The sequence below is a fragment of the Dictyostelium discoideum genome (genome assembly GCF_000004695.1).
Source record: "Dictyostelium discoideum AX4 chromosome 5 chromosome, whole genome shotgun sequence".
Lineage (NCBI taxonomy): Eukaryota > Evosea > Eumycetozoa > Dictyosteliales > Dictyosteliaceae > Dictyostelium > Dictyostelium discoideum.
In genome coordinates this window covers 2,147,034-2,172,501 of record NC_007091.3, presented here as the reverse complement: position 1 = coordinate 2,172,501, position 25,468 = coordinate 2,147,034, and the positions used below count along the sequence as shown (strand labels likewise).

Sequence of the window (25,468 nt, the reverse complement as noted above, 5' to 3'; positions counted from 1 at the left end):
TATTTAATATTAAATTTAAAAGGTATTTTTATTATTATAAAAAAAAAAAAAAAAAAAAAAAAAAAAAAAAAAAATAATATTTCATTTCCATTGCAAATTGTTTAGGAGGAATTAAAACAAAAGGGTAATTTTTTTTTAATTATATTATTTGTGTTTTATATTAAAAAAATAATAAAAAATTAATAAAATTTAAATAAAAAAAAATAATAAAAAAAAAAATAAAAAAAAGTTTATGTGTTTGTACTACTCCTTGCAATAGAATTAAAAAAAAAAAAAATAATAATAATAATAATAATAATAATAATAATAATAATAATAATAATAATAATAATAATAATAATAATAATAATAATAATTTAGAATAATAAAAAATAATAATAATAATTTTAAGTTGTCATAAATATAAATAAAAATAATAAATATATATAAATTAGGAAATATATATATTAAATTCAAAATTAAATTTTATTTCCAATCCCAACATTAAACAAATTATTTAAAATAAAAATTTTATTTTAAAAAATAATAAAAATTATTTTTTTAATTCATTATTTTATTTTTTTTTTTTATTATTTTTTTTTTTATACATATATATATTAAATTCTATCTTTGTCGTTTCCAAAGTTATAGAAACAAAAATAATAATAATAATAATAATAATAATAATAATAATAATAATAATAATAATAATAATAATAATAATAATAATAATAATAATAATAATAATATCAAACCAAATTTAACAAACACACATATACCACTATCTAACCAAAAATCACTCACTAATCAAAATTTAAAAAGAATACCAAAACTAACCATAAAATCTCTTACCATTAAATTTGATCATAACCTCAAAATTATTCAAAATAAATAAAAACAATAATTTATAGTGATTATATTTTTTTATTTTATAAATAATAAAACAAATATAAAATCATAGTCTCTACACACACACACATACCCCCACACCACCCCACACTTCCACACTCCAACCACACCACACACCCACACACTTCCACACTCCAACACATACATACATATAAATAATTTATATATATATATATATATAATTTATATAAACAACTTTTAATACATAAACTCAAATAAAGACGATAACAAAAACAACAATATAATACTTTTCAACAATAACAGCAAAAACAACACATAGAAAAAGGAAGAATATTTTTAACTATCATCCAAAGTGACCATAATAATAATAATTAATTAATTATTTATTATTAAAACTTTAAAAAAAAAAAAAAAAAAAAAAAAAAAAAAAAAAAAATGAATGATTGTGGAAGTCTATTTAATAAAAAACTATTTAAAATGAATTTATTATTTAAACATTTAAAATTACAACAACATTTAAAATTACAACAAAAACCATTGTTAAATAATAGTAGTATTAACAATAATATAAATAATAATAATAATAATAATAATAATAATAATAGTAACAACGATAGTAATAATACCAATACGAACATTTTTAATAACTCATTTTTAAACAGTGACTTAATTGAACGTTTAATAATTAAATTTACAATTGGATATTTAAAAAACAATATTACAGAGGATTATATTGAACAAATTCTTTTAGAAAATCAAAATAATTTTATAAAAAGTACAACAACATCAAATTATATTTTAGAAGAAAATAATAATAATAATAATAATAATAATAATAATAATAATAATAATAATAATAATAATAATAATAATAATAATAATAATAATAATAATAATAACAATAATAGTAGTAGTAGTAGTAGTAGTATACTATCCAAATTTAATAAATTAGAGGAGGATAACGAATTAGAATTACAAAAAAAACAAAAACAACAACTAGAACAACAAGAAGAAGAACTTTTTAATCAATTTAATTTTTTAGAAGGTATAGAAGATCAAAACGATTTTTTATCAGAACAAGAAACGATTCAAAAAATAAAATTCCTTATCAAAATGACTGCTAAATCAATGTCAAATTATAGTTCGCCAAATACTTTAATTCCATCAGTTTCAAAAACTTATATTTCACCTTTTGGATTATCTTCAAATGGTAGCACTAATAACCACAACAACAACAACAATAATAATCATCATCATCATTCAAATAATGGTAATTTAATTGAAAGTAGTAATAATGTAAATAATCAATTAAATGTTTCAAACTATAATAATAATAATTCCAATCATTATGATGAAAATAATCAATTCGATATCTTTTTAATTCCAACTGAAATGTTGGTACATTTATTATCTTTCTTATCTGCAAATGATCTTTGGAGAATAAGTTTAACTTGTAAAAGAATTTGGTACATTGTTGATGTTTTCAAATTTTGGGAATTATTATTTGAACAAACTTGTCCAAGAATATATTATGCTATGCAATTTAATTCAAGATGGTCAAATCCAACTTCATTTCAATCAAAAATGATTTTATGTTATATCGATAGATTACCAACTGTAAGATTTATATAAATAGTTTTTAGTTTGGTTATTTTTTTTTAAATTATATTAATTTTATTATTTTTTTTATTTTAAAAAATTAGGATAATTATAAAAATTTTGATAAATCAGATGAAAGTGGTCAAATTAAAAAAATTATTGGAGTAATGAATGAAAATTTACATAATCCAATGATTTTAAGAGAAACTTGTTATATTTTAAAGAGATTAAGTTATAGACAAAGAAAAGAGGATGAACATGAAAGTTTAATTGCAAGATATGGTGGTATTAGTTTAATTTTACAAGCAATGAAGAATCATCCATATGATGCCGGTGTTCAAGAAGATGCATGTGGTGCATTAGGAAATTTAACTTGTGATTCACCAAACAATATGGGTTTATATTCAAATGATAACTATCTATCAGTTGTCGAGCAAGGTGGTATTCAATTGATATTACAAGCAATGAAAAATCATATGATGAATCCAGGTGTACAATATAATACAAGCTTTGTATTGAGAAATCTTGCACGTAATGATGTTAGTGAAAGTAGAGTGGCAATTGAGGGTGGTATTCAATCGATTGCAACCGCAATGAAAAATCATCCAAATCATATTGGAATTCAAACACAAGGTTGTGGTGCCCTAAGAAATTTAGGTTGTAACGATAGTAATAAGGTTTTAAGTGCAAAAGAAGGTGGTATCGGTTTAATTTTACGTGCAATGAGATCCTTTTCTTCTCATCCTGATTTACAATTGAATGGTTGTGGTGCTCTTAGAAATTTGGCTCGTAATGAAGATAATAAAAATATGATCTCTCGTCAAAATGGTATTCAATTGGTTTTGGGTGCAATGTCAAATCATCCAGATGATCCAGACGTTCAAGATGAAGGTTGTGCTGCTCTCATCAATTTAGCTTATCAAGATGAAGCAAATGAAGAAACAATTGCTCGTGAAGGTGGTATCAATTTAATCCTAAAGGCAATGAGAAATCATCCTTTCCATAGTGGTGTTCAAATGCAAGGTAGAGGTGCCTTGAAAAACCTTTCATGTAATCCTAAAAATAAATTAACAATAGCTCGTTCTGGTGGTATTGAATTAATGAATATCGCTATGCAAAATCATCCAAATTTTGCAAATAGATTCTTAGAATTATCAAGAATACTTCAAGTAGCATTAGAAGATGGAAATATTTAAAATTAAAAAAAAAAAAAAAAAAAAACAATAAAATTAAAAAATTAAAAAACATTTAATATTATATAAATATACACTTATTAAAAAAAAGAAATAAAAATAAAGTCAAAAAAATAACTTGATTGGAAATAAAAAGGTTATTGTTTTTTTTTTTATAATATAAGTTTAAATAAAATACAACATATTTATTAATTGTTTAGAAACATTTTCTGTGGACAATTGATGGACCTGATTCGTCATATTCTTCTTTGGAGATCCACATTTGTTGGAAAGTTGAGAGTGAAGCTAAGATAGATCCACCAATCCAAACAGAGTATTTACGTTCTGGTGGGGCAATGATTTTAATTTTCATGGTTGATGGGGCTAAAGCAGTTAATTCTTTGTTCATACGATCAGCAATACCTGGGAACATAGTTGTACCACCGGATAAGACGACGTTACCGTATAAATCTTTACGGATATCAACATCACATTTCATGATGGAGTTGTAGGTGGTTTCGTGGATACCAGCTGATTCCATACCTAAGAATGATGGTTGGAAGAGGGCTTCTGGACAACGGAAACGTTCGTTACCAATGGTGATGACTTGACCGTCTGGTAATTCGTATGATTTTTCGAGGGCTGATGATGAGGCAGCAGTTTGCATTTCAGCTTCAAAGTCGAGGGCGACGTAGGCTAATTTTTCTTTGATATCTCTGACGATTTCTCTTTCAGCAGTGGTGGTGAATGAGTAACCACGTTCAGTTAAGATTTTCATCATGTAATCAGTAAGATCACGACCAGCTAAATCTAAACGTAAGATGGCATGTGGTAAGGCATAACCTTCATAGATTGGTACAGTGTGGGAGACACCATCACCTGAATCCATAACAATACCAGTGGTACGACCAGAGGCATATAAGGATAAGACGGCTTGAATGGCAACGTACATGGCTGGGGTGTTGAAAGTTTCAAACATAATTTGGGTCATTTTTTCTCTGTTGGCCTTTGGATTTAATGGGGCTTCAGTTAAGAGAACTGGGTGTTCTTCTGGGGCAACACGGAGTTCATTGTAGAAGGTATGATGCCAGATTTTTTCCATATCATCCCAGTTGGTAACGATACCGTGTTCAATTGGGTATTTGAGGGTTAAGATACCTCTCTTTGATTGGGCTTCATCACCTACATATGAGTCTTTTTGACCCATACCGACCATAACACCAGTGTGTCTTGGACGACCAACAATTGATGGGAAAACAGCACGTGGGGCATCATCACCAGCAAAACCGGCTTTACACATACCAGAACCGTTATCGATAACTAAAGCTTGAACATCTTCTCCGTCCATTTTTTTATTGTATTTTATATATTATAGATTGAATAATGATAAGAAAAAAAAAAAAATTTAATATTTATCCAAAAATAAAAAAAAAAAAAAAAAAATAAAAAAAAAAAAAAAAAATCAAAATTAATTAAATTTTTATTCCCATTTTATGATGGGTCAAATTTTGTGATTTTTTTTTTCCAAATTATTTGAAAATGAAAAAATGGTTCATTTTTTTTTATTATTTTTTTTTTTTATAAAAAAAATTAAATTATTTGAATTTTAATTTTATACCCTTTGGTATTGGGTACTATCAAAATCAAAATTGATATGGCGGTTCAGTTTTTATTTTGTTAAAGTTTCAACCAAATTTTACATAGATTAAAAAAAAAAAAAAAAAAAAAAAAAAAAATAAAAGTTAAACATAATTCTTTTTTTTTTTTTTTTTTTTTTTTTTTAGCAATGTAAAATTATCACAATGATAGTTTTTGTTTTAAATTATTGGGTAATTTTTATATTTTTTCAGATCTACTTAAGTACAATATTATTATTTAGAGTTTTATTGAATTGTTTTTTTTTTTTTTTTTTTTCTTAATTTTATGAAATGAATTTTAAATATATCAAAGATTTAGGTATTGAATCTGATAGATCCAATTTTGATTTGAGGATATAATTAATATGGTTAAAGAGTTTATTTTATATTTTATGATTATATATTTTTTTTTTTATTATTTTTTTTTTTTTTTATTCTTTAAATATTTATTCTTCATCAGTTGCTTCTAATTCTTCTTGTTCTTCATTTTCATTTTCATATCCATTTTCATTTTCATTTTCATCTTCATATCCATTTTCATTTTCATTTTCATCAAATTCTTCATCATCGTCAACAGATTTTTTAGCAGATAATTTTTTTGGTACACCAGTAAGTGAAGGAGTTGGAGCAGAAACTTTAATCTTTTTATGAACAGATTGTGATGATTGTGGGAGAGTTCTTTTTGCAATTTGTTTACCAGTGGCACTATTTGGATTTACATTAATTTGCCAAACAGAATCACCAATTAAAGAAATCATTTGAATGAGTCTCTTTTTTGATTTATAATTCTTTCTAAAACCAGCCAAGAAATCTTCCCAAAGACCATCTAGACCAAGTGTTGCAACAAGACGATTTTTCATTGATTTCATCATATTTAAAAACAATGGATATTGACTTTGTAAGATATTAACCAACATCATATCAATGGCAATGGTAAAGATTGAAATGATTTCCTTTGGGAATCTCTTTTGAAGTGAATCATAGAGAATATCTAATTTTTCATATTTCCATTCGATATAACATCTTTTAGCGAAACGTTGAATGATTGGAATTACACCATTAATTAAATGGAAAGCATGTTGATCTACAGCATCATAAAGACTAACTAAAAGATTCAATTGAATATCCAACTCTTGATCATTATCAGATGATGGATGTGGGAAAATTTGAATTGCTTCTTCAAATAAGAGATCCTTAAGTAGTAATTCAATTTTACTATTAATATTTTCCTCTCTCTTCATGATATAAATGACCAATTCTTTCTTTGTTTCAGCCCATTCTTCTTCATTTGAAATGTTACGAATACGATCCCAATCCAATGGTGAAGTTGTATTTTTGAAAGAGAGGATGAGTTGTTCACGTAAAATATCACCTTGATCTTCGATTGAAGCAGATTCAATCATAAGTTTAGTGATTTGAATGGTTAATTCCTTATTGACTTCATAGGTATGATCAAGAGTGATTGAATCGTATTCTTGTTGATTTTGATCGATAAATGCTTGAATCTTTTCACGATCTTTTGGATTTTGTGAATGAAGATATTTACCTTGAAGTTCTTTAATTTCTTTTAATAAATTCTCTTTATGTTCAATGGCATTCTTTTTTTGTTCTAATGATGCTTCAATGATTGTACCAACTTGTAATACTAATAAATATTCTTTCTTTGAATATAAATCATTTGTAAATTTAAGTAAATCTTCAATTGATTCAATATTTTCAACTACCAATTTAATTGTTTGACTAATGTTATCATTGATACGTTTTCTTTGTTCAGAGATATATTTAAATTGATTTTCAAATGCTTTTGAAGACACTTTAATTTCAAATTCACTTCTTTCACAAGTATTTGCTTCAATTAATACACTACCAATGATTAAAGCCAATGAATCTAAATTTGCAATATAATATGGCTCCAATAATGAATTTAAATGTTCAGTGATTGTAATTTCTCTAAGAGATAAATGCTTCTCAGTTGAAAGACGACGACGTTGTTTATTGAGTTGGTCACGTTCTTCTACTAATAATTTCTTATTTTCATTCAATTCTTTAACTTTATTTTGATGTTCTCTAAATAATTTTAATTTTGCAAATGCTAATTTACCAACTTCTGTAACATTTTCAAAATCATTACTAACTCTAAGAAGAGTTAAAATTTGGGTAAAAGTTTTTGGATCTTCTAAATATTGAGAGAGTAATTTAAATTGTTCAATGAAATTCTCTTGATTTAATTTAACGAGATTTGCTAATTCATTCTTTGAAATTGTGGTGGTTTTTGGTGATTGATATTCTTGTTTATTCTTTAATAATAATTGTATACCATTTGAAATCAATTGTGAATTATAATGACTTGATCTAACCCATTGATCAAGGTATGGGAATTGAATGGTTTTCATACGATCAGTTGTTGATTGAAGTAATTCGATATCGGATTCCGGCATTTCTTTCTTCATCTTTGAGAGATCAGATAATTCTAAATTTAAAGTTTCAATAAGGAATTGATGTTGTTTAATTTCCATTGCTTGTTTATGTTTTTCAATGATAATTGGATGAATATGTTTTGAAATCTCTAAATATAATGATTCTCTCTTTGCTCCTAAAGCATTTGCAAATTTACAAACCAATGATGGTGATCTAACAAATCTAAGACAATTTGATAATGATTCAGTAACTAATTTCTCGGTTTCTTCTCTATCTTTAATTAATTGTTCATCTTCAATGTTTTTAATATTGAAAAGTTTAGATTTTCTTAATTTCTCATCAATGAATGAAATATTATCCAAGAGGAAGCTCATCAATTGTTCAGCGGCATCATAAATTGTTTCATCATATTGATTTTCAATTGTTAATGAAGCATAGTAAGGGAAAGTTGGTAATTTTTTAATTTGTTCACCGATTTTTGATTTTTCCAAATCATCGGTTGTTTCTTTTTCTTTCTTTTCGAGTAAAACTCTTTGAATACGTTGATTTTCAATTTCATCACAACGATTAAAGATTTGATTAGCAATTTGAATTACAACTTTATCCTCTCTTGAAAGTAATAAATGTTTCTCCAACTCTAATAAATATTTTGGATCTTTAAATTTCTCTAAACACATTATGATTAAAGCTGAAACTTGTTGATTGAGACGATCTTTTTGTGATTGATCTTTTGAGGTTGATAATTTGGATTTCTTTTCCAAGACACATGTAATCATCATTTGAGCAACTTGTAAATTGAGACGATCATATTCATTACGATTGGTTAACTCTGAAAAGAATGGGAATTCTGGAAGTGATTTAGTATTCTCTAACAATTGTTCCAATTCAGTTTTCTTTTCTTCAGAGATTGTACGACCATCTAAACGAAGTGTAGTTTCTTCGCCCTCCAATTCTTTAATTCTTAAAGTTAATGGTAATCTAACCTCTCTAAGAATCTCTAAATCAGTGATGAATCTTTGACAACGTTCACCATAAACTAAAGCAGTATCAATTTCAGTTTTTTGTAAAAGGACAGCCAATTGGTAGATATGATTTGGATCTAATAAAGTCTTTAAGGTGTCGTCTAAATGTGATTGAATATTCAATACACCTTTGGAAGCATCTTTCATCTCCAAGATCGATTTAATTCTAAGGGTTGCAATATCGAGATTATGTTTACTAAATTCTCTTTTGTTCATTGAATAATAAGTTGGATACATTTTATAAACAGAGAATTCCTTTTCCAATTGAACTAAATCGCCTCTCTTTTCATCGGAGTAACCAGATACCTTTTCAATGGATTCAATTTCTTTGGATAAAAATGCAAGTTTTTGTTGCAATTGTTCCTTTTCAACTTGTTCTTTCTTTAATTTTTCCAATCTGATTCTACCACGTTCAGCAACCAATACAACATGATTGTATTGATTGATTGATAATAAGTATTGACCGATTTTAATGATACCCTCTGGTGATTGTAAATAGTCTGGTAAAATGAATTCAATGAATTCTTTTAACAATTCACCATTCTTTAACATGGTTAAATCTGAAAGTTCTCTGTCGGTAACTAAGTGTGGTGAAAGTTTGACTTTTTGATCCAATTTTGAAATGGTATCAAAGATTGAACCAATACAAGTCTCAATCACTTGATACATCACTTGGTCTAAATCACCACAGTCTGACTTCTTTAGTGTTTCTCTCTCGACTTTTCTTTCATTTGATATCTTAATTGCCAATTCTTTACAAACTCTTGTGCAAATCGTTGGTAAATTCTTTTCTTTTAAAAATTTAGCAATTTCAATTGAAAAACTTGGAATGATATCTTTAATTGCTTGATTTAAAACTTTATTAAATGATAATAAATAATCATTCTCTAATTGTTTTGAATCGATTGCTTGATCTTCATTTTCATTTGAATCAATATCCATTTTGTCTTGTTGTTGTTGAGCTTTTGGTGTTTTCAATCTAATCATTGAATCATCATAAATGTGGTATGCACTCTTTACCATTAACATACTAACATCTAACATTTTTCTTTGATATTCTAATACATTCGATTTAATACTTGTTGGTAAAAAATCATAAAAATCTTTATTCTTTTGAATTTTTTCAAGTTCTTCTTTATAATCTAATTAATTAAAAAAAAAAAAAAAAAAAAAAAAAAAAAAAAAAATGAATTAATAATAATTAAAATAATAATAAAAATAATAATAATAATAAACTTACCATGATGTTTATTTTGTAATTCTTTTGAAATACTTAATTTCCAATTTTCTTCTTCTTGGATAATTGAATTGATTTTTTTATTTTGAATCTCTTTTTCTTCATAGATCTTATGAATTTTTTCACAAATTTTAATTGTTAAAGTTGGTTCTGGATTCTTATTTTCTAAAAACTTTTTTGCTGTGGTGAAAAGTAAGTTGGTATCATTTTCACTTGTTAAAAAAGTTTGAAAGATATTTTGTTTATCTTCTTCAAATGATTTTAATTTATTTATTTCAATCATTTTTTTATTTTTTTATTTTTTTTTTATATTTTTTTTATTATTATTATTATTATTATTATTATTATTATTATTAATTACAAATTATTATTATTATTATTATTACTGTTATACAAATTACTTTGACTCTTTTATTGTTGTTAAAATAATGACTTGAAAAAAAAGTTTTATAGCAAAAAATTTCAGTTGGGAGTTTTATTTTTAAAAAAAAAAAAAAAAAAAAATTAAAAAAACAAAAAAAAAAAATATCTCTAAAATCATATCTTCTTCGAATTTTTTTTTTTTTTATTTTTTTTTTATTTTTTTTTTATTTTTTTAATTTTTTTTTTTTTTTTTGATCTTCTCAGATCGAAATTTTTTTTTGAAAATTCTTGGTTTACCAAGAAATTATAACTTAATATGAATAGTAAAAATATTTTTATTTTTTTTTTTTTTTTCATTTTTTTCTCAGAAACTACCAATCACAAAAATTTTTTTTTTTCTCTTCTTTTGGTATATATAAATCTTTTTTTAAAATTTTTAAAAATTTTTTTTATTTCCTTTTTTTTTTTTTTTTTTTTTTTTTTTTTTTTTTTTTTTTTTTTTTTTTGTTTCCATTACCCATATATATCTCTTTACACATTTATTTAAAAAAAAAAAAAAAATATTTACATCGACCAAGAGTTTGGTATTTATTTAAATAATAAATGAAAATTATCTCTCATTTCTTTTATTTTGACCTTTCCCTTTATTTAACACTTTTTATTTTATTTTATTTTATTTTTTTTCATTTTATTTTACTCGGTACAATTCCAAGCATTCTTGGTAATCTTGACATATGAAAATTCAATAAAAAAATCTATAAAACCAGTGAAGATGAATTCTCAATTAGGATTGGGTATAGAAGAAGATACCATCAATAAATTGGTGTGTTGGCAAAGATTTGATTTAGTTATTTAAAAAATCCAGTGAAGTTGCACTATTTGAAGCTACAACAACTAAATTTAGTCAGGTGATAGAGTATTTGTAAACAGAACTAGGTAATTATTTCAAAAATCAGATAGAGAATTGAAAATATTCCCGATACATAGATCGTTCAAGAATATCAAAAGATTGAGAGCATAGAAGTGAAAGATCAAGAAATAGTTCAAGAGGTAATATAACGAATAATCTACTAAGTGGGTCAATGGAATTTCCAAATAGTGATAATAATAATAATAATAATAATAATATAAATCAAAGCAGTCAATGTTAACATTGACCAAGCGGAATCACTAAAAATGTAATATTCATCACCACTAAATGCAACATCATCAATCACCATATCCACCACAGTCAACAGAATTGCAACTCACGAAACAACTCTTGATACTCTTCAAAAGAAATCCTTGTAATTAAAAGTTTTATCAAGTTTAAATTCTATTGATGTCATTAGTATTGGCAGTGGTTAAAGTATTAAAATAAATCAATTTCAAATGGCAACACTTTATAAAAATAATAATAATAAATATAAATCAATCAATAACAGATTATTTAATGATTTCAATTAATATATTGAATATTTTGAATTATTTATTTTTATTCATATTAAAATTTAACATAACTAAAAAAAAAAAAAAAAAAAAAAAATTTTAAAAATTAAATAAATAGAAAAACTTTATTTATTTTATTTAATGACCATAGAATTTACCATCGGTAAGTTGTACCATATATGAAGTTGAAATTTTTAAAATTTTTGGAGAATCAATCAAGATACCATTTGAATGATTAAATAAATGTTTGATTGTATCTAATGGAATATTAAGTTTATCAGAGATTGATTTTTTAACTTTTTCAACTGTTAAAGTACGTGTTGGTGGTAAATCAAGTACTTGGAATAGTGGGGGTTCTTTATTAATCATAACTCTATGGAACTCAGTTTCATCAACATTACTATTATCTGAATGTGGTAAATTATATTCAGATACAATTCCAAGATCTTTTAATAATTTAATCATTGAGGGATCATGAGAATCGAAATCAACCATTAAACGTTTCTTTGCTAAATCTAATAAGGATGATTTTGTTGAAGTACCATTAATTGATGGACGAATTGTCTTTGAGCCAGTTTCCTTAAGAGTATCCCAGTTGCAAACTTGGTAACATAATAATTCACCAGATTCAACATTGATTTTAATATTCTTTATAATCATGATTTTACATGCAATTGATAATGTTTCAACTGGTTTTCCACCGACACCACCAGAGATGGAAACATTTCTCAATGTACAATAATGTAATTCATATTCAATGATTGGGAGTACATTATCCTTCATTTTACCAATACAACGATGAATAATATGAGGAATGATTTCACGACGTAATGCCATATAATTCAATGATGGTGAACGGTCACAAACAAATTTGGTTAATGTTAATTCACCAAGATGTGACTCTTTTGAATTTGATGAAACATTGTGTGAGTAACTCATAGTGTCAATCCAATCTAAAGTTAATTCATCAATTTTCTTATCCTTTTCATCTTTTGGTTCATTGTAAGAATGTGGATTTGATGGTGGTGAAGGTGGTTCATTTTCACTTGGTGCTAACATTGCAACAAATAAATCTTTTTGATTTTCAAAATTTGGAATTTGATAATTTGGTGCATTTACATTTGTATCAATTGGAATCCAAGCTCTAATAACATCTCTCATTTTTTATTTTTTTTTTTTTTTTTGTCCTTTGGAATTTGTTTATAATAATAAATGTGTTGTAAATATAAAAATTATATATATATATATTAAAAATTAATAATGAAATGAATTTATAAAAAAAAAAAAAAATTATAAAACTTTATATGAAAATTTTCATTCTAAATTATTTCACTCTCCCACAAATTTTCATTTTTTATTTTTTTTCTTTTTTTTTCTTTTTTTTTTCTTGAATAATGAAAATATCTTTTTTTCCCAAAAAATATCTTTTCTTTTTTTTTTTTTTTTTTTTTTTTTTTTTTTTTTTTTTTCAGATATTATTTAGAAATCTAATTACTAATGATGGTAGGTAATAAAAAATAAAAAAAAATAGAGTGAAAAGAATTTTTTGATATATGCTTTGAATTTATTTTTTAGGTTTTTAAATTGAATAATTATATCATTAAATTTTTTTTTTTTTTTTTTTTAAAATAATAAAGTAATCGATTATTTTATTATTTTAAATTAAAAAACAAAAAAATAAATTTATATATCACCAATTAAATTTTATTTTATTATTATTATTATTTTTTTTTTTAATAATAAAGTAATCGATTATTTTATTATTTTAAATTTTTTAATTTGGTACTGGATATTGTTTAGATTTTATAATTTTAATTTCGTCCATCCTATTTTGCAAAGATATTCTTTGTGTATCTGTTAATTCTCCATTTAAATATTTTTTAATATTTTTCTCTTCATCTTCTAATTTTGTCTAAAAATGGGAATAAAAATAATTAATAAAGAGGAAAGATTTTTAAATTTCAATAAATTTTTTTTTTGAAAAAAATAAAATTAAAAAATGAAAATAAAAATAATAATAATAATAGATTAAAGATCTTGGAAAAAAAAAATAAAAGAATAAAATCTTCTAAACCTAAAAAAAAAAAAAAAAAAAAAAATAAAAAAAAAATAAATTACACAACACACACTCACACATAAAGATTGAACATACCTTTTCAGATCTACATTTAGTGGCAGCTTCAAAGAAAATTTGGCAATCATATTTTGAATTTGTTTCAGAGCATTTTAAAGAAGCAGCTCTGACACTATCGCACATTGTTGGTGGTGGTCTTCTGTTTTCATTCTTTACATATCTTGATGAATTATTTGATGACATAATGGTTTATATATATATTCTATTGTTGTTTGTTTGTTTTTTTTTATTTTCTATTTTCTATTCTCAATTTTCTTTTCTTTACTTTTTTTTAATTTATTATTTTTTCCAAAAAAAAAAAAAAAAAAAATGTACAAGGATATTAGTATTATTATTATTATTATTATTATTATTATTATTATTATTATTATTATTATTATTATTATTATTATTATTATTATTATTATTATTATTATTATTATTATTATTATTATTATTATTATTATTATTGTTATTATTAATAAATTAATACTTTTTTTATGTATATGTATGTATGTATGTATGTATGTTGTGAGATATAAAATTTTGGGTTATGTATGTGTGAGGATATTTGGATTGAGGTAAAATATTTGTTGTGCAAGTTGGATCAGTAAATAGTACACAATTTGTGGTTTAAAAACATATACAAATGTATGTTGGTGGTAGTATTTGAATATGAGTGTGAAAGTATAATAATGTTATTGAAAAAAAAAAAGTTACTATTTTTAGTATATTTTATTTATAAGCTTGTTTTTTTTTTTTTTCAGATTATCAAAACTTAATTTAAAAAATTAAAATTAAAAAAAAATAAAAAAAAATAAAAAAAAAATAAAAAAAAGTTGTAAAAAAACAAAAAAAAAAAAAAAAATTTAAAAAAAATAAAAAAATAAAATAAAAAAGAAACGATTAGTGTTGGTATTTTCAAAGAGAATGGCAATTTTATTGTAATAATTAAGTAATAAAAAAAAAAAAAAATCTTTAAGTATTAAAAAAAAATAAAACAATTTGGTAATTTAATAATAACCTACTATTTCAACACACACAAAAATACCACAAACTAGAATAATGAGTGATTAATAACAATAATAATAATCAATAAATATTAAAAAGGTAAATAATTATTTTTGGTAAAAGGCAATTATTTTAAAAAATTTATTTTATTTTCTTTCAAACAATTTTTTATAATTTTATAAAAAAAAAAAAAATAAAAAAAAAAAAAAAAAAAAAAAAAAAATTATTTAACATCAACTAAAAATAGAAAAAAAAAAAAAAAAAAAAAAAAAAAAAAAAATTAATAACAACAATACAATAAAAACATAATAAAATAAAAAATATTTACCAAGAGAAAAAAAAAAAAAAAATTTAAAAATAGAAATAAAAAAAATATTTACCAAGAAAAAAAAAAAAAAAAAAAAAAAAAAAAAAAAAAAAAAAAATTAAATAACAATAACAATAATAATAATAAAAATAATAATAATAAACTTTTTTTTTTTTTATTTAAATGAAAATTTTAACAATTTATTTATTAATTATTTATTTTATAGTATTTATTAAAAATGTTGTAAATTGTGAAATTGAACAATTAATGATTAATGGTTGTGAAAAATTTGATGAAAGTGGTGATGTTTGTATAAAATTAAAGAAATTGAATTTTTATACAATCAATTCAGTTGGTCAACCATTGACAAGGGATTTATTGGACTATGTTGAAAATCAATTATCAATCAACCAAGATGATAATAAATTAATATTAACCAGTGAAAATCAATTTAATGTTTATTTAAATGAAGATCAATTTAAATTTTTAAATGAAAAAAAGAAAGAATTTGGACTTGAAATCAAATTAAATTTAGTGAAAAATTTAGAAGAAATTTTAGGAACTACAATTCAAACTGAAATGGATAAATTAAAAAGAATTACAGTTTTATTAGAATCAATGCGTTATAATTATAATAAAGGTGGTAGTAGTACTGCATATGGACAATCACCATTTTTAGTTAGATCAGAATCTGGTATCATTGATTATAATCATTATTTAAATTATAATCAATTAACTGATTTTATGAAAAAAATTTCAAACTATTATCCAAATCAATCAAAATTATATTCAATTGGTAAATCATCATTGGGTAGAGAATTATGGGCAATTGATTTATCAAATTTTCAATTAAAAAAAAACAATAATAATAAATTTAAACAAAATGTTAAATTAGTTGGTAATATGCATGGTGATGAAGTTGTTGGTAGACAAATGTTAATTTATTTAATTGATCATTTATTATACAGAAATTCAAAAGTTGATAAAGAGTATGTCGAATTATTTGAAAATTTAATTATTTCAATTGTACCATCAATGAATCCAGATGGATATGAACTTGGTCAAAGAGAGAATGCAAATCATTTCGATTTGAATAGAAATTTTCCAGATAAATTTGTGGGATCAAGTAGTGAACTTTATAAAAAGATTCAACCTGAAGTTCAATCAATCATCGATTGGAGTAAAGAAAGAAATTTTGTAATGTCTGCAAATCTACATGGTGGCTCATTAGTTGCCAACTACCCATTCGATTCGACCAGAGACAGTGATAATGGCTATGGATTCGGTATTCAGTATCCAACAACCGATGATGTCGTATTCAGAAGAATGGCATTGACATATTCATTGAATCATGCTAAAATGTATCAATCAAAAGAATTCCTTGGTGGAATTGTCAACGGTGCTAAATGGTACACTCTCAGAGGTGGCATGCAAGATTACAACTATGACTTCACCAATGGTATGGAAATCACATTAGAACTATCATCAGAGAAAATTCCAAAATCAATTGAATTAAATAGATTTTGGAATGATAATCGTAATGCATTGGTTAAATTCATTTCATTACCACTATCAATGAGTATCTTTGGTAGAGTCACTAATAATAATAATGAGAATTTATTTGCTCAAATTCAAATTTCAAATATTGATAAAATTGTAACAACTGACCCCTCAAATGGTTATTATTCAAGATTATTAGATGATGGTTTCTATAATGTAACAGTTTCAAGTTTTGGTTATAAATCAATTACAAAATCAATACTTTTAAATCCAAATTCAAGAGAAAATATTGATTTTATTTTAGATTTTGAAAATTAAAAAAATCATAAAAAAAAAAAAAAAAAAAAAAAACTATACAAACACATTTAAATAAATTTAAATTAATTAATTAATTAATTAATATTTTTTATTATTTTTATTTTTTATAAATTTCTTTTAATTCAATTTTATATTGATTTAATTTTTCAATTTTAATATTTTGAACTTTTTCAGGTACTCTTTGTTTAAAATCTGGATTATCAATTTCATCTTGTAATTGTTTAATAAAATTTTCTAATTTTAAAATCTTTTTATCATTTGATTGATTTGGATTAATTAATTTTTGATTTAATTGATTATTAATTTCTTTATCAAATTCAATTGAAATTTGTAATTCTTTTGAAATTGTAAATTTATTTATTGATATATTTGTTAAATCATTATTATCATTATTATTATTATTATCATTATTATTATTTTCATCAATTATTAAATTTGAATTTAATAATTTTTCAAATGAATCTTTTAGTTGATTAAAACTTGATTTAATTAAAATTTGATCATCACCTATAATTTGTAATTTTATAATTAATTTTGTTTTTTCATTTATTCCTAATGAAACTTTTTGAGATCTAATTAGTTTTAAAGTATCAAGGAATAGATTAACTTGTTTTTCAATTTCAATTTCTTGATTTTTAAATAATTGATGATATTTATAGGATGGATTTGGATAATCTGAAATCATAATTGATAATGAATCATCAATTTCAATAGAGTTTGCAATCTCTAATTGTTGTTTAGATTTTGGTAATCTTTGCCAAAGATCTTCAGTTATAAATGGCATAAATGGGTGAAGCATTCTAAGATAACTATCTAATACACTTGCCAATACCAATGATGAATGTTCATTTTGTTTTGATAGAATTGGTTTCGATAAATCCGCTTTAATACATTCAATATAAATATCACAAAAATCATATTGAAAGAATGAATATAATGATTGTGCTGCAATTGATAAATTATTACTCTTATATGATTCATTTACAATTTCAACTAATTTTGATAATTTTAATAATATCCATTTATCAATTAATGTTGTTGATTCTAAATAATTAAATGGTTGTTGCTGATCTTTTTCATTATTATTATTATTATAATATAAATTAATTGATAGATTATTTAAATTTACTAAATAATTAAAAACAAATTTTGAAGCATTCCAAAGTTTATTACAAAATAAACGATTACCAATAATTTTTGAAATATCTAAATTAATATCTTTACCATTGATTGGATATTGAGCTAATGAAAAACGTAATGAATCAGTACCACATTGTGGAATACCTTGAGGAAATTCTTTTTCTAAACCTTTGGTTGCTGTGACTTTCTCTTGTTGTGAAAGATTAGATTTTGAAAGATTCTCTTTAAGATCTTGTAATGATATACCATTGATAACATGTAATGGATCTATTACATTTCCTAAACTTTTTGACATTTTTCTGCCTTGTGAATCTCTAATCATTGGATGTAATAGAATGGTTTTAAATGGTACTTCACCATTATTAAGAGTGGAACACATCATTACCATTCTTGCAACCCAAAAGAATAGAATATCAGAACCAGTCTCCATAACATCTAATGGTAAAAATCTTGAAAAATCATTATCATTATCACTATTCTTTGTTGCTGTTGGCCAACCCATTGATGAAATTGGGAAAAGTCCAGATGAAAACCAAGTATCCAATACATCTTGATCCTTCTCTAAACGATATTCACCAGCATTGGCGATACCATAAGTTTTGAATACATTTTCTCTTGCTTCTTTTTCATTTTTACCAACTACCCATTTCTCTTGTTTTAATCTTTCAGTTTCTGTTAAATGAATATCTAAATCCTCATTAGTCACCTTATCAATCATTATAACTCTATAGGCAGGTATAGGATTACCCCACCATAACTGTCTTGATATACACCAATCTTGAATATTAGTTAACCATCTTGACCAATCTGCACGGAATGATTCTGGTATGATTTTAATTTCACCAGATTCAACAAACTCTATTGATTTATCAGCCATATCTTTACATTTAACATACCATTGTGGTTTTAACACTGGTTCTAATAGATCACCAGATCTACTACAAATTGATAATGTTTGTGGATGTGCTAATTTCTCTCTATATAATCCCATTTGTTCAAGTTTTTCAATTACCATTGATCTTGCATCCAATCTATCAACACCTTCAAACTCTGCTGTTGAATTTTCATTTAGAGTACCATTTGAATTTAAAATATTTACAATTGGCAATGAATGTCTTTGACCACATTGATAATCATTGAAATCATGAGCTGGTGTAATCTTTACCACACCAGTACCCATCTCTCTATTCACTAAAATATCATCCAACACTATTGGTATTCTTTCATGATTAAATGGATGAATTGCAAATTTACCATGATAATCCTTATACCTCTCATCCAATGGATGAATGGCTAGACCCGTATCACCAAATATCGTCTCTGGTCTCGTAGTACTAACAATCAATGGTGCCAACATTGGATCCTCCATCATATAGGCAATATTATGAATTGCACCAACTTCAACTGACTTCTTTCTACTCTTTAATTTTAACATTGTTGGTTTCTCAATTACCTTATGATCAACCTCAATATCTGAAATCACCGATTGCAAATATGGACACCAATTAACCAATCTAGTGGACCTATAAATCAAGCCCATTTCAAACATTCTAATAAACGCCGTTTGAACTGCATCGTTTCTTTGTTCATCCAATGTAAACACTGATCTACTCCAATCCAATGACGAACCTGTTATCTTTAACTGATTATTAATATTACTCGAGTATTGATCAGTCCATTGGAAAACTTGTTCTAAAAATTTCTCTCTACCTAAATCGAATCTAGTTTTACCTTGTTTCACTTGTAATTCTTTCTCAACTGCAACTTGAGTTGCAATTCCAGAATGATCCAATCCTGGTACCCATAATACTTCTTTGCCCATCATACGATTATATCTAATCAATGAATCTTGAATTGTAGTTGTTAAACTATGTCCAATATGTAATGATCCTGTTACATTTGGTGGTGGTAATACCATTGAAAATTTTTCACCACCATTATTTGATTTTGGTTTAAATAATCCACTATCTTGCCAATATTTATATTTAAATTCTTCAACAACTTTCTTTTTTAAAAAAAAAAAAAAAAAAAAAAAAAAAAAATTAATATTAAAATTTGTGAATTTTAAAAAAAAAAAAAAAATATACTTACAGGATCAAATGATGATTTTATTGAAGATTCATTTATTGGTGCTCTACTATAAAATCTATATAAATTTGATGTTGATGATTTTTTTGATAAAAATAATAGTTTATTCATTTGAACAAAAAATAGTTCATATGAACTATAACTCGTTTTTTATTTATTTTAAAACAAAAAATAAAAAAAAAAAAAAAAAAAAAAAAAAACAGTTTCATTGCTCAAATCAAAAAAAAAAAAAAAAAAAAAATTTAAAAAAATAAAATTAAAAAAAAAAAAAATAAATAATATTAAAAATATAATAAAAAGATAAAAATAAAAAAAAGAAAAAAAATTAAAATAAAAATATAATAAAAAGATAAAAATAGAACAAAAATAAAAAAATTTCCAAATTAAGATATATATAAATTTATTTGGTTTTATTTTTAAAATAATTGTCCAAAAGTTTTTTTTTTTTTTTTTTGTGGGATTTTTATTTTTTTTTTTTTTTTTTTTGGTTTTAACTTTATTTAATTTAAAGAAAAAATGTTAATAAAAAGAAATGATTGAATTTAAACAATTTGGAAAATGGGTTAGGTTCCTGCAAGAACTTTTTTCCAGTTGTAAAAAAAAAGGTCTAAAAAAAAAAAAAAAAAATAAAAAAATAAAGAGAAAATTTATTAACTTTTTTTTTTAAAAAATAATAAATAAAAGGCAAAAAAAATTACCTTTTAATGAAATAACATTATTTTAAATTTGTGTGTATTTTACAATGAAAAAAAAAAAAAAAAAAAAAAAAAAAATTATAAAAAAAAAAAAAAAATATAAAATTTTTTTTTTTTTTTTTTTTTTTTTTTTTGAACAATCACTTTTTTTGAAATTTTTTTTTTTTTTTTTTTTTTTTTTTTAATTAAAAATATAATTGTGGTACATAAACAAAGGTGACGACTAATCACAATTCTTATTTATAAGATCTCAACTACACCAAAACACAAACAACCTGGAAATAAAAACCAAACAACAAACGAGGTTAACATTGTATAATAAAATTGTATAAATCAAACAACAACAACAATAATAACAAAAATATATAAATAATAAAGGTCATTTTAAAATGAGTTCTGTTGAATTTTCAAATCAGCCAGTTGTTATTGATAATGTAAGATACCAATTATTTATTTATATATTTACATTATTATTATTAAATTTGTTTATTATTCAACTAACAACTAACAACTAACCAATAACAACCAACAACCAACAACCAACAAAAACAACAATGTATAAATATACAAATTTATATAAATTAATTTTAAAAAAAAAAGGGATCAGGTGTTATTAAAGCAGGTTTTGCAGGTCAAGATCCACCATCACATATTTTTCAATCATTAGTTGGTAATCCAAAATATAAAAAAGTTATGGGTTTAAATATTGAAAATGAATCTACATATTTTGTTGGTGATAGAATCAATGATTGGAGAGGAATTTTAAAATTAAAACATCCAATGGATCATGGTATAGTTTCAAATTGGAGTGATATGGAAAGAGTTTGGACATATACTTATGATCAATTAAAAATTCAACCTTCAGAGGTAATTATGATCAATTACATTAATTACAATAATAATAATAATAATATTAATAATAACAATCAATTAATGCAATAATAATAGATTAAAAAAAAAAAAAAAAAAAAAAAAAAAAAAAAAAAAAATTTAAAATCTAATTTTAAAAATAATAATTTTTTTTCTATAGCATCCAGTATTATTAACAGATGTACCAAATAATCCAAGATTACATAGAGAAAGAGCAGCACAATTATTTTTTGAAACTTATAATGCACCAGCACTTTATTTTTCAATACCAGCAGTATTATCATTATATGCATCAGGTCGTACAACTGGTATTGTATTGGATTCAGGTGATGGTGTAACACATGTTGTACCGGTATTTGAAGGATTTGCATTGCCACATGCAATCTCACGTATTGATATCGCAGGTCGTGACATCACTGAATATTTACAACATTTATTAAGAAGATCAGGTTACAATTTTAAAACAAGTGCAGAGAAAGAAGTTGTTAGAATCATTAAAGAAAAGACATGTTATGTAGCCCACGACCCACAAAAAGAAGAGGAACTATTGGAACCAGATTCATCATCATCCAAACCTGTCCAACCACAATACACACTACCAGATGGAAATGTAATTGAATTGGGTGCTGAACGTTTCCGTGCACCAGAGATCTTATTTCATCCAGATATCATTGGTGATGAATCTTTGGGTATTCATCAATGTTTAGATATGTCCATTAGAAAGAGTGATCTCGATCTTAGAAAAACATTTTATTCAAATATCATACTTGGTGGTGGTTCAACTCTCTTTCAAGGTTTTGGTGATCGTCTTTTAAATGAAGTCAAAAAATTGGCTCCAAAAGATATTAAAATTAAAATTACTGCACCACCTGAACGTAAATACTCTGCTTGGATGGGTGGTTCTATTTTAGCTTCTCTATCTACCTTTAAAGATTTATGGGTAACTCGTCAAGAATATGAAGAAGATGGTTGTTCAGTAATTCATAGAAAAATTTTTTAAAAATTAGTAAATTAAAAAAAAAAAAAAAGAAAAAATTAAATAAAAAAAAAAAAATAAAAAAAAAAAAATAAACACATATATGCAATTTATTTTATTATAATTTGATATTTTAAATTATTTTTTATTAATTATAAAATTATAATATCAATTAAACGAGTTTTACGTTTTTCAGCAAAAAATAATAATGCTAATGATAAATTTGAATCTTTTGGTGGTGGAAATTGGTCAATTATTTCTAAACCAGTTATGTTTGAAGCAATACTAACATATTCAACTTTGAACAATGGATTTTGTTCAAGTTGTTTAGTTATTTCATTAATAAAACTTTGACGATCAGTGAATGAATTTATATTATTTTTAAAGGATTCTAAAATTTTATAAATTGACGATGCTTGAATTTGTTCCTCATTTGATAAATAAGAATTTCTGGATGACTTTGCTAGACCGGTGTCTTCACGAATTGTGTTACATATTATCACATTGGTGTCAATATTTAAATCTGCAACTAATCTTTTAATGCAAATACATTGCATAGCATCTTTTTGACCGATATATAAATTAGTGGGAGTTGTAATTAGTAATAGTTTAGTCACGATAGTTGCAACGCCGCGGAAGTGACCAGGTCTGCTTTTCCCCTCCATCACTTGTTCCATTGATTCTACAGTGACAAAAGTTGAATAACCACTTTCCTTTGGATACATTATATCTGGAGTTGGTAAAAATAATAAATCAGTTCCAACATTTTTTAATAATTTTGAATCATTTTCAATATCACTTGGATAACTTGATAAATCTTCATTGGCATTAAATTGAGTTGGGTTTACAAATATTGATACTACAACAATATCATTTTCAAGTTTTGCTCTCTCTACTAATGATATATGACCACTATGTAAATATCCCATTGTTGGTACAAATCCAACTTTAATTTCATAATATTCTTTATTATTTCTTTTTGAAATCTCTATCTTTTTTTTATGAATCTCTTCTTTAATTAATTTAATATTATTACAAATTATTAATTCTTTCATTTTTTTTTTTTTTTAAAAAATTTTAGATTATCTATTATTATTAATTTTTAATTTTTATTTGTTATTTGTTATTTGTGTAATTTAAAAAAAAAAAAATTAAAAAAAATAAAAAAATAACCTTTTTAAATTTTTTTTTTTTTTTGATTATTAATTTTATGAAAAATAAAAATAAAAATAAAAATAAAAATAAAAAAAAATGGGAATGGGAAATTTAAAAAATTCATTTTATGATCATCACAAATTCTATATTTGTAATTGGATGTGACAATATGATTAAATTTTTTTTTTTTTTTTTTTTTTTTTATTATTATATGTATATATTAATTTTTTTATTTTTTTTTTTATTTTTATTTTTTTTTTTAACAATAAAGTTTAATTAACTCATCAGAGACTGCTGATGGTGTTAAAACTCCTAATTCAGTAAAAAGTAATGTAATATATGATGGAGGTGTATAATCTAATGTTGGTGAATCAATCTAAAAAAATATTTAAGAATTATTATTATTATTTTTTTTTTTTTTTTTTAATAATAAAAAAAATAAAAAAAAGTTTATTAATATATTGAGAATGAATGAAATAGGTTTTTTTTTTTTTTTTTTTTTTTTTTTTTTTTTTTTTTCTTTTGAACTTACAGTTAATTGTTCAGGATTTTCACAACTTGAACAAGAACGACAAGCTTTAAATGGTTCAGAGATATGATCATTCTTTAAATTTTCAATATCAGATTGATTGAGTGGATATGAACGTGTGAATTTAAAACTTTCAGCAGCAACATAAAATGGTTTTTTGAATGCTTTAGCAACAATACTAATTTGATAAGTACCGATTTTATTAACGATACCACCATTCTCTACAATTGCTTCAGCTCCAACCAATACATAATCAACTTTATCAATAATTCTTGAAACTCCACCATCCATAATTAATTTAACTGGAATATTTGCTGCTTGTAATCTTGCTGCTGTTTTATAACTTTAATAATACAATAATCAATGTTAGAACTAACATTCATATATATATATGTGTGTGTATGTGTGTGGTTATATAAAAGAAATAAAAGAAATAAATACCCAGAAGAATCAGGTCTAGATTCAGTTACGATAACAGAAAATCTTTTTCCTTGAAAAGCTGCATGTAATAATAAACCTAAAACTACTCTTGAAAAACCATGTACTAAAATGGTAACACCATCTCTAATAAATTTATCTGCTAATTGTGAAATCTTTGTTCTACTCATTGATGATTTATTTGATAATTGTTCACCTCTTTCAACTAAATTACTTTTACATGTATCGAAATTCTAAAAATATAAATAGGTGTGTGCATGTAATAGATAAAAATATCATATGATTGATTAATTATTTGATTGATTGATTCATTCATTCATTCATTCATTCATTCATTCATTCATTCATTCATTCATTCATATTGATTGAGTATGTTGAATATATTTGTGAAAATAATAATAGCATATTAATATATATTGATGAGAGTTGTTATTTTTTTTTTTTTTAAAAAAGTATTATAGTATTAAACTTACAGGGAAATCTAATTCAGTTCTTTTTGTTACGAAACGAATGAAGGAATCACAAACTGATGATAATGAAATTGATTGATTGTATGGACAACTTTTTAATTGTTTAACTGCATCCTCTAATTCTTTTTGTAAA

The 25,468-nt window shown here is 23.5% G+C and overlaps 11 protein-coding genes across 11 annotated transcripts in view; 4 read left to right on the top strand and 7 right to left on the bottom strand.

The window, feature by feature from the left end:
* Positions 1–1,284: 1,284 nt before the first annotated feature.
* aarA (hypothetical protein) lies at positions 1,285–3,644 on the top strand (the record flags this gene model as incomplete). The annotated part of the gene is made up of 2 exons (XM_631416.1): positions 1,285–2,466; positions 2,553–3,644. 2 exons carry the CDS (start codon positions 1,285–1,287, stop codon positions 3,642–3,644), a joined length of 2,274 nt encoding a protein of 757 aa, XP_636508.1.
* Positions 3,645–3,837: 193 nt separating this feature from the next.
* On the bottom strand, positions 3,838–4,968 carry act11 (hypothetical protein; the record flags this gene model as incomplete). The annotated part of the gene is made up of 1 exon (XM_631415.1): positions 3,838–4,968. One exon carries the CDS (start codon positions 4,966–4,968, stop codon positions 3,838–3,840), a length of 1,131 nt encoding a protein of 376 aa, XP_636507.1.
* A 735-nt stretch (positions 4,969–5,703) lies between these two features.
* Positions 5,704–10,217, bottom strand: DDB_G0288947 (hypothetical protein; the record flags this gene model as incomplete). The annotated part of the gene is made up of 2 exons (XM_631414.1): positions 5,704–9,839; positions 9,938–10,217. The coding sequence occupies 2 exons, from the start codon at positions 10,215–10,217 to the stop codon at positions 5,704–5,706; spliced, it is 4,416 nt and encodes a 1,471-aa protein (XP_636506.1).
* An 852-nt stretch (positions 10,218–11,069) lies between these two features.
* On the top strand, positions 11,070–11,448 carry DDB_G0288945 (hypothetical protein; the record flags this gene model as incomplete). Its single annotated transcript, XM_631413.1, has 2 exons — positions 11,070–11,120; positions 11,314–11,448. The coding sequence occupies 2 exons, from the start codon at positions 11,070–11,072 to the stop codon at positions 11,446–11,448; spliced, it is 186 nt and encodes a 61-aa protein (XP_636505.1).
* A 415-nt stretch (positions 11,449–11,863) lies between these two features.
* DDB_G0288943 (hypothetical protein) lies at positions 11,864–12,886 on the bottom strand (the record flags this gene model as incomplete). Its single annotated transcript, XM_631412.1, has 1 exon — positions 11,864–12,886. The coding sequence occupies one exon, from the start codon at positions 12,884–12,886 to the stop codon at positions 11,864–11,866; it is 1,023 nt and encodes a 340-aa protein (XP_636504.1).
* A 613-nt stretch (positions 12,887–13,499) lies between these two features.
* DDB_G0288941 (hypothetical protein) lies at positions 13,500–14,042 on the bottom strand (the record flags this gene model as incomplete). Its single annotated transcript, XM_631411.1, has 2 exons — positions 13,500–13,637; positions 13,878–14,042. 2 exons carry the CDS (start codon positions 14,040–14,042, stop codon positions 13,500–13,502), a joined length of 303 nt encoding a protein of 100 aa, XP_636503.1.
* Positions 14,043–15,339: 1,297 nt separating this feature from the next.
* DDB_G0288963 (peptidase M14 family protein) lies at positions 15,340–16,974 on the top strand (the record flags this gene model as incomplete). Its single annotated transcript, XM_631410.1, has 1 exon — positions 15,340–16,974. One exon carries the CDS (start codon positions 15,340–15,342, stop codon positions 16,972–16,974), a length of 1,635 nt encoding a protein of 544 aa, XP_636502.1.
* A 97-nt stretch (positions 16,975–17,071) lies between these two features.
* On the bottom strand, positions 17,072–20,313 carry valS2 (valyl tRNA synthetase; the record flags this gene model as incomplete). Its single annotated transcript, XM_631409.2, has 2 exons — positions 17,072–20,119; positions 20,206–20,313. The coding sequence occupies 2 exons, from the start codon at positions 20,311–20,313 to the stop codon at positions 17,072–17,074; spliced, it is 3,156 nt and encodes a 1,051-aa protein (XP_636501.2).
* A 973-nt stretch (positions 20,314–21,286) lies between these two features.
* arpA (actin related protein 1) lies at positions 21,287–22,767 on the top strand (the record flags this gene model as incomplete). Its single annotated transcript, XM_631408.1, has 3 exons — positions 21,287–21,331; positions 21,498–21,764; positions 21,928–22,767. 3 exons carry the CDS (start codon positions 21,287–21,289, stop codon positions 22,765–22,767), a joined length of 1,152 nt encoding a protein of 383 aa, XP_636500.1.
* Positions 22,768–22,895: 128 nt separating this feature from the next.
* panC (pantoate-beta-alanine ligase) lies at positions 22,896–23,798 on the bottom strand (the record flags this gene model as incomplete). Its single annotated transcript, XM_631407.1, has 1 exon — positions 22,896–23,798. One exon carries the CDS (start codon positions 23,796–23,798, stop codon positions 22,896–22,898), a length of 903 nt encoding a protein of 300 aa, XP_636499.1.
* A 359-nt stretch (positions 23,799–24,157) lies between these two features.
* eIF2b1 (translation initiation factor eIF-2B alpha subunit) overlaps positions 24,158–25,468 on the bottom strand; it is a gene marked incomplete at both ends in the record, with an annotated part of 1,606 nt that continues 295 nt past the window's right edge. The window contains 4 exons of the mRNA XM_631406.1: positions 24,158–24,274; positions 24,431–24,770; positions 24,869–25,098; positions 25,339–25,468. The exon at positions 25,339–25,468 is cut by the window's right edge and continues 115 nt beyond it. Coding sequence (XP_636498.1) covers positions 24,158–24,274; positions 24,431–24,770; positions 24,869–25,098; positions 25,339–25,468 — 817 coding nt within the window. The remainder of the gene's footprint in view (positions 24,275–24,430; positions 24,771–24,868; positions 25,099–25,338) is intronic.